The sequence below is a fragment of the Chinchilla lanigera genome, unplaced genomic scaffold, assembly GCF_000276665.1.
Source record: "Chinchilla lanigera isolate Chin_1 unplaced genomic scaffold, ChiLan1.0 scaffold00112, whole genome shotgun sequence".
In the NCBI taxonomy this organism is placed as follows: Eukaryota; Metazoa; Chordata; class Mammalia; order Rodentia; family Chinchillidae; genus Chinchilla; species Chinchilla lanigera.
Genome location: NW_004955513.1, coordinates 4465773 through 4473995, shown reverse-complemented (window position 1 = coordinate 4473995; position 8223 = coordinate 4465773). Strand labels below are relative to the sequence as shown.

At 64.3% G+C, this 8223-nt stretch overlaps 1 protein-coding gene across 1 annotated transcript in view; it reads right to left on the bottom strand.

Annotated features, from left to right (window-relative positions):
- Positions 1–3033: 3033 nt before the first annotated feature.
- The window catches only part of Lhx3 (LIM homeobox 3), a 6814-nt gene continuing 1624 nt past the window's right edge, over positions 3034–8223 (bottom strand). Inside the window, exons 2-6 of the mRNA XM_005408529.1 lie at positions 6186–6357; positions 5159–5361; positions 4535–4686; positions 4272–4440; positions 3034–3561 (exon numbers count right to left, since the gene is read on the bottom strand). Of these exons, the coding sequence (XP_005408586.1) occupies positions 3143–3561; positions 4272–4440; positions 4535–4686; positions 5159–5361; positions 6186–6357 (1115 nt within the window). The 3' untranslated portion in view covers positions 3034–3142. The remainder of the gene's footprint in view (positions 3562–4271; positions 4441–4534; positions 4687–5158; positions 5362–6185; positions 6358–8223) is intronic.

The window sequence follows — 8223 nt, the reverse complement described above, 5'->3', positions numbered from 1 at the left end:
CGCCCGTGGCCAAAAGCTTGTCAACACTGCCCTCGAAGAATGAAAATGTAAATAACTTTGAGATTCTTCAATGTCACCGAGGTATGGAAAAGGGTCTCCATACGGGTGTCATTCATCTCATCGTGGGTTTAAAGAGCTTTTTTCTATTAAATTTCTTAAAATTAATGTTGTATGTTGCTCAGAGTAATTTGAACAATTATTGGCCTAAAGAATTGATCATTATAGCCCCTGGGATTCAGCGCGGGAGCCGAGGCCTTTAAAAGCCACTGACTTATGGGGCTGCAGCCCCACCCCGCCAGAGCCCCAGGTTTGGGTCCCGGCCCCTGTGCTGCCTTGGCGGGGTTGCTCCTGGCAGATGGGGAGGAGAGGAAGGCAGGAGTGTCCCTGGCTCCTGGTTAGGGGGCTCTTGCGGCCTGCAAGCCCTCGTGAAGATTTATACAGGGGAGGGAAGAAGCCCTTCTCTGCATTGGGAATCGCTGCTTGTACCTTTCTGGTGCAAAGGGGTCAGAACGCAAAGTTGAGAGGAAAGTGTGTGAGGACCCCCGTGAGAACCTGGGGGTCCCGGGCTGACTGGACCCTGGCCCGGGGCTGCTTCCCTGTGGCAGTCAGGAAAAGGAAAAACCAGGCAGGACCCGCAACCCCCCAGTGCCCACCCCCCAGCTTTTCTCTGTCTGCTGGGGCCCGGGACCCCCAGGGGCCCTGTCTGGAGGGTCTTGCTGTGGCCACTGACTTCCCCCACCACGTCAGGTCGCAGCCCCGAGACCCCAGGCCACAGGAGACACAGCGCCAGGGACCCCCCTCAGGGGCTGGGCCTGGGGTGGAGCCACTGGACGTGGGAGCCTTGGGGTCAGAGCTGCATCTCTGTCCTGGGGGCAGCACGGTCACACACCTCCCGAAGGCCTGCTCAGGGCTGGCCCACGAATGTGAGCTCAGCCACGCTCCGTTCAGATGGGGAAACTGAGGCTGGAAGTGGCTGACACAGGTGGGCCACCAGGAACCAGTCCAGCCCCCTGCTCACCACCCCCAGGTAACTCGGTCTGCACTCGGTGAGGGGCAGCCCTGGCCTGAAGTCCCCTCCTGGGGGTCATAGAGGCAGCACTGGGCACCGGAGCCTGAGGGGACACTTAGCACTTGATGAACCTGTCAGAGTCTAAAAGGCCAGGGGACGGGGGAGGGGCGATAGGTTTCTTCCGCCCGGGCTGCCTGACCACCCGGCACCTGTCCCCTTCTGAGGAATCCAGCAGCTCCAGCTTCTGTCCCTGGGTGGGGGACACCCCCTGTGCACGCCACAGTCTGCCCTCTGCATGAGCTACTCAGGCCTCTTGAGTACGCTGGGCATTTTCCAGGTCGCCGTCTCTGGGTGCCCACATCCTACCCGCCCATCTGCCGCACTGGCACAGTGGCCTTCCGGTCACCTCCCTTGCTCCAGAGAGCCAAGCGGCCCCTTCCGTGCCCAGGGCCACTCGGGTTCTGCCCTGGGAACGGGGTGGTCAGCCTCCTCCCGCTCCTCCACTTTCCCCTGCAGCTCCCAGCTCTGAGCAACACCCCCCTCAATTTCTCCGCTTTTGGGGCCAGGAGGGCGCAGACGCCTCCTGGAAGTGGCCTGGTGGTCAGAGCCTGGACGGCAGTCCTCTGCCAGATCCTCGGAGCCCTTTGTCCTGTTCCTCCCTGCCGCCCTGTCTCCCCAGAACAAGGACCCAAGGACAGACGCCGATCCTGCCTCCTTTCCCTTCCCTGAGCCTGTGATTTGGTGCCTATGAGGAGGCCGTGGAGGGCCATGGGTAGCCTTGAGGACAGGGAAGGCCATGGACCCCGCCGGCCTGTCCAAAAAGGCCGCAGGCCCTAGTGCACTCTCAGAGAGGACGCCCAGCCTCCTGCCTGCAGAGTCCCTGCCCAGGTGGGTGGTCCCCACCTGCCTGACTCCCCGCTTAGATTCCCTTTAGGGGGCAGTCGCCTCTGTCCTCTGTTTATGAGGAGGGCAGCACTCAGAGGGGTGAAATCACTGGCTTAGGTCACACAGCAGGTCGGTGGGCAGCGGGTATGGACACCAGCGCCCCGGGCCCCACTGGGCAGCTCCCTGAGGTCCCAGCCCCCTGACAACCAGGAAAGAGAGCAGAGATACTGCCCAGGGCATGCAGAAGCCCAAATTCACATGGGGTGCCAGCCCAGGCAAGGTAAGCACCCCCACACCTCTCAGAGGACCCCCCCACCTTCCCCAGCCCCACTGAAAACACGGCTTTCCAGAGACTGCAACTGACAAATTTATTGAAGTCTTGGAAAGAGCGGATCACCAGAGAATAAATAAAACTCACAGGACGTTCACAGAACCAACAGTAGCCCCGATTTTGTCTTTGGGAATGACTTGGACTTGCGCTGGGGCTGCTGGCACCTCCTAGAGTTGTGGGAGGAGCCCCGCCTGCCCGCCTGCCCGCCTCCCCGCGGCGGAGGGCCGGCTGTTTGGCACCTGAGTCCTGGGCGGAGCCTGGACACCACCAAGGGGGAGGGCGACCTGATCTGGGGGCTCCGCGGGGGACCCCGGGAATCCTCACCTCCTCCATTGGGCACTGGAGACCACAGGGGCTGCAGAGACCCCGGGGAGGGGACCTGGTGACAAGGAGGCCCCAGAGCCCCAAGAGAAGAAAGGTCCCTGGGGTCTCATCCTTGGCCACAGAGGTCACCGGCGCGGCCCCCTCCACCTCAGCCTGGACCGGCAAGCCGGATCTCTGACCCCGTGGGGTCAAGGGTCAACGACTCAGCAACATTTGGAGCCAGGGAAATGAAAACACAGTTATTAGCATCTTTACTGTCGGACGTCAAAGCATTTCCAGCCGAGGGCGAGGGCTGCGGAGGCCCAGCCCTGGGTCATTCGGGTCTGAGACAGCAGCAAACGCTCAGGACAGTGAGGAGAGATTTGCTTACAAAATGCTGCGGCAGACCCGGCTCCTGCGCAGCCTCGGGCAGCCACACCCGCGTCCTTCGAGGAGGAGCCGGAACCGGCCGGAGCGGTGGAGGAGGGTCAGGCGGTGGGGGCTCTGAAGACTCCAGCCCTCCCTGGATGTCCTCATCTGCCCCTTCCAAGGCCCTCGGGGTGGACAGTGCCGCCCACCCTCACGTCCAGTGCTGGGTGGCGCTGGGGCCTCAGTCAGAACTGACCGTGATCCACCTCGTCCAGCCAGGAGGCCGGGCTGGCAGGGAAGTCGGGGTAACCCCCGCTGCTCCCCGTGGACAGGTCAGAGCTGGGTCCATTCCCTGCTAGCCCCCTCATGGTGGGGGTACTGCCTGGGGTCCCCAAGGGCACGAGACCCAGGCTGGTGTCTGGGTACACCAGGCTGGAGAGCAGGGGCTGGGGGCCAGGGAGGCTCTGAGGGGCGGCCGGGGACTGTGGTATGCCGTAGGGGCTGCCGGGGCGCAGCTCTCGGTAAGGTTCTGGGCCGGCCAGACTTCCGTGCTCCATCGCAAAGCTGCCCAGGGCGCCTGCGGGCCGGCCCAGGGCGGGGGTGGGTTCCCCTAGGCCGCCGTACAGGCCGTTGGTGGGGCCCATTTCAGCCAGGGATGGCTCCTCTGCAAGGGAAGTGGAGAGTGCTGATCAGCCCCTTCCCCTCAGCCCAGTCAGGAGGTCTAGCGGGGTGGGGCAGGGTCCCGGAAGCCTCTCCGCTCACTCTCAAAATTCACAGCAGCCCCTGCCCCTCCCCAGCCCTCCAGCCCCGAGTTCCCGCTGCCCAACCCTGTCCGACTGCAGAGTCTACAAGGATGTGGATTCTCCACTGGGTGACGATCCCAAAAGCAGCCCTGGTGGGGGACCAGCACCACCGCCCCCTTTTACAGATGGGACATGGGGCCCAGAGAGCCTGAGTAAGAGCTACACAGCGCCAAGCAGGTGGCATTAGGGTTGGTTGTGTTCCCGCCGTGGAGACCCGAGCACACAGACCCCAGGGGAGAAAGAGCCTTCTTTCTTCCCCCAACTCCAAGCCACCAGGACGGTTTGCCATTTATCGCGAATGTGCGGCCCGGGCTCCCAGAAATCATTGCAGAGATGCAGCCAGAGAGGCTGGGCTGTGCCCCTTGAGGCCGGTGCCCAGCTTAGGCACAAGCTGGGTCCCAGGCCCTCCCCTGCCGGGTCCCGGTGGGGGTTTTGTCCTGGGGTGGGAGTGGACCTCCCTGTGAAAGCGCGGCGAAAGTGTCAGGCGGGAAATCCGGGTGTCCCGGCCACTGGCGACTAATGGAACCCACTTCTCTGCTGACCACCGGCTCCCGCAGAGGCCCAGCCCTACCGTTGAAGGAGACCTCGGCGTCGCTGTCCTGCCCCTCGGGGAGGCTGTCCTTGTCCGACTTGGAGCTGCCGCGGGAGCGCTTCACGCTCCGGAAGTACTGGCCCCAGCGCTGCCGGCCCGCGTCCTTCTTCAGCCTCTTCTCCTTGGCCCGGCGGTTCTGGAACCAGACCTGGGGGCGGCGGCGGCGGTGAGGGGACCTGCGGCGGGTTCCCGGTACCTGCAGGGGGCCCTCCTAGCCGCCGCAGCGGTGGGGGAGTGCTGACCTGCACCACACGCATGTCCAGCCCGGTCTCGGAGGACAGCTGCTCACGCACGTGGCGCGCGGGCTTGGGCGAGGTGTTGTACGCGCTCTTCAGCGTCTCCAGCTGCTTGGCCGTGATGGTCGTGCGCGGCCGCTTGGCGGTGGCCTCGGCCTCTGCACCGCATGGGAGAGCGGTGAGGCCATCTGCCCGGTCCCCATGCACTGCGCCACAAACGCCTACCCCAGCACCCCAGGCTCCCAGGCCCACCCGACAACTTCCTGAAGCATTCGGGCTTGGAGAAAAACGAAGAAAACGCACAGTGGCGGGAGCGGGGAGAGGCGCCTGGCCAAGCCCCTTCGCGGCGCCTGCAGCCGGGCGCCAGGACCTCTGCTCCCAGCTCCCAGTGCCCGGCCCGGCAGCCAAGGGTGTGAGAGGAGAATTCAGAGCAGGGTGTTAATCCCCTAATTCAGACACCTGCATGAGGCGTGGCTAAGACCCCAGGCTCGTGCTGCTTCCTGGAGCAGCCAGGGGTCTCCTCGCCCAGCTCTGGGAGTGGCAGCCAGGAGCCACTACCTCTCCCATCCCAAACCTCTCATCCACACCCAGGTCTTTCAGAGCCCGGGGGAAGTCGAGCGCGTTCCCGACCTCGCTGCTTGGCCGCCTCGTAGTCCGCCTTGCACACCAGCCGGCTGTCCTCCATGAGGTAGAACTCGTCGCCCGTGGCCAGCTGCCGTTTGCACACCACGCAGGCGAAGCAGTGCAGGTGGTACACGAAGTCCTGGGCGCGGCGCACCACCTGCGTGGGTGGGATGCCCAGCTGGCATGCGGCGCACTTGGTCCCGAAGCGCCTGTGGGATGCACAGGGACTCAGCCGGCAGCTCCTTCGCCCGGAGCGGGACGCGGAGCCCCAGCCAGTGGAGCTGGCACTGGGCGGCGGTCGCCCGCCAGGCCTGGCCTGAGGTGAGAGCCCCAGACAGCATCAAGATTGGGAAGGGACCTGACCTCCCTGAGGGAGGCAGGGGCAGCTCTGCTTGGTGGGACTGAGTTGGGAGGAGCAGGGCCTAACGGGGGCAGCACCTTCAGCCCCAAAACCTGATCCGCTCCCAGCGTCAAGGCTGGGGAAGCAACAGGAGTGGGGGCCGAGGGGTGAGGGAGGAGGAGGAGAGAGGGAGGGAGGGGACATTGGGGGGAACAAGTGCGTCCTGGACCAACTCCACACCGGATGTGGAGTCATTATGTGCCGCAAACACGGCTTAATACAAACTTTAAACAGTAACAAATTAGACCTGCAGCAACAGAATGGATATGTGCCTTCATTATCTCTGCTCTGCAAATAAAACTTTCTAATGTAAAAAAAGTACAATTTAAAAAAAAGTGCAATTTAAGAGGGAATAAGTCTAGCAGAGTCTGCTAATTCAGCTTTTTAAACAACTGCTCCGTGATTTCTGAAACAAACGGCTCCCCTCCCCGTAACATTTGCAGATGTCCCAGCCAGGCCCAAGCCATCCACAGGGTACCCCCTGGCCTCACCCCAGCTTGGCTGGGCCCCAGGGTGCCCTGCTGGGGGGACAGAGGGGCCCAGAGCCTGGGCACTGGGCTCAGCCTCTTCCCTGCAGGGTTCCCAAGCGGCCTCCCTGTCCACCCCCACCCCAGCCCAACGGCCCTTGCTCACTTGAAGAAGTCGTCCTTGCAGTAGACGCTCTCACCCCTGCTGAAGCAGCGCTCGGCCAGGGGCGTGTGGCAGTCGCTGCACTTGAGGCACTTGCTGTGCCAGTGACGGTCCAGTGCCTTCAAGATGAAGCGGTCCAGGATGTGCTGGTCACAGCCGGCACACAGCGGGATCTCTGCGGGTACAGGAGTGGCCCCGTTGAAGGAGCTCCCAGACCTTCTCCGAGGCTGAGCCGGGCTCCCCTCCAGCCCTCAGGACCCAGAGCAGTCAGGGACCCCCATCCCCACACATGCTCCGCGATTCAGTGGCTGCCTGGCTCCCCAGTGCAGGAGGGAACTGGAACTTGTCCCCCAGCTAGGGGCAGCTAAAGCAAACCGAAACGGTTTTAGAAATGTGTCTGGGCGCAGGACAGTGCCCCGGCCGTCCCAGGAGGCCGAATGCTGCTGATTACAAGACGTGTCCAGTAAGGGATGGACGCTGAGCTCAATGCGCACTCAAGCCCAGGGATCTGCTCTGGACAGAACACGGGAAGCATGTTCTTCCTATCCCCCGAGGCTGGCGCAAGTGGGGCATGGGGCACCTCTGTCCGACCACTTCCTTTGCTTCTGGCAGTTAAGCATCCTGGCTTCACCCCGTAGAATCTTAGCAAGTGCAGTGCCCGCCCTGGCCCTCCTGTCTGCTGGCCTGCAGGGTAAAACTGACGTCCTTCCCATCTGGGCAGCTGTGGAGTACTTATGAACAGGCTGGCATGGCTCGGGCACAGGTGCCAGGGCACACAGTGGACGGATTGCATCTGCACACCATCAGTTACTCCAAGGAGAGCCTGCAGTCACTGGGGAAGCCCAGGGAGCCCCGCGGGGTCAGCAGAGGCCCTCAGGAGTTTGTGTCTGAAGACTCCGTGCTAATTTAACACTGGTCCCTAAGAGGAGAGAGCGGCGTGTAGGACCGGTTCCAGATGTGGGACCCCATGCCGCACACGCATCTCTGGCTGTGCACAGCGAGCTCCCGGCCCGCGCCGGTGGGTGGAGGACTCTGAAAGGGCTCTTTCTGGCTGAGGAAGGAAGACCTTGCAACCTGGCTCCTGCTCTGGCGGGAGATCTGCGATGGATCTGTGGCCCCGCATGGGGCAAAGCCACGGGCTTGGATGCGGAGCAAGAGGACCCGCTTTGTGGTAAGGAACCCCTCACGGGCGGCGACCTCGGGACTCTCACAACACCAAATAGGAATCGAGCTACGGGGTGCCCGCGCAGAGCGGATTCAGCACCGCGGTCCGGACAGCGCCCCGGGCAAGCACACCGAACCCCGCCTGGGGCAAAAGCCATTCCGCTCCCGGCCACCCGCGATGCCAGCGATCCTTGCGTCCCCGCTGTCCCTGCGCCCCCTGCGCCCCGGCACCTCCATGATCCCCTCGATCCCCGAGGACCCCTCCGGCCCCGAAGCCCCGCGCCCCGGCTCACGCTGCCTGGCGACTCAGGTGGCGCGGCCTCGGCCCGCTCCGCGCCCCTTCCGAGCTCCCTGCTGCGCCCCCATGCTCCCTCCAGCCCCGGCTGCCAACCCCTCCCAGGAGCCCGGAAAATAAATTCCCGAACCGAGATGGGTTCGGCGCGACCCCACGCCCGGTGCGACCCCTTCCGCGGCCCAGTGCGCTGCTCCCAGCGCGCCCGCCGCTCCCTCTCCAGGGCCAAGAGCAGAGTGGACACCGGGGCAGCTGAGACCGTGGCCCCGGGGCGGGCTTCCCGCGTGGCCGGGCCTGGCCAGCAGCGGGCCGTGGCCGGCGAGGCGCGCGGGTGCGGTCGTGGGACCTGTGTCGAGAGGTCCACGTCCCATTGCGCACGGCCCCTGCCCAACTCGTCCCTGGAGGGCAGGGAGCGTCGGGAAGCTCACGGCCGCCTTGGGGACCCAGGGCTGGCCCGAGGCGGTTCCTGGACCCCCGAGGGCTACCGCCTGGCCCCGCTCGCGGCCGTAGCACCCACCTCGGCGCAGGTCCGCCCTCCGCGCCAGCAGCGCCAGAAGCAGGTCGCCGCCCGCGGACTCCCGCGCC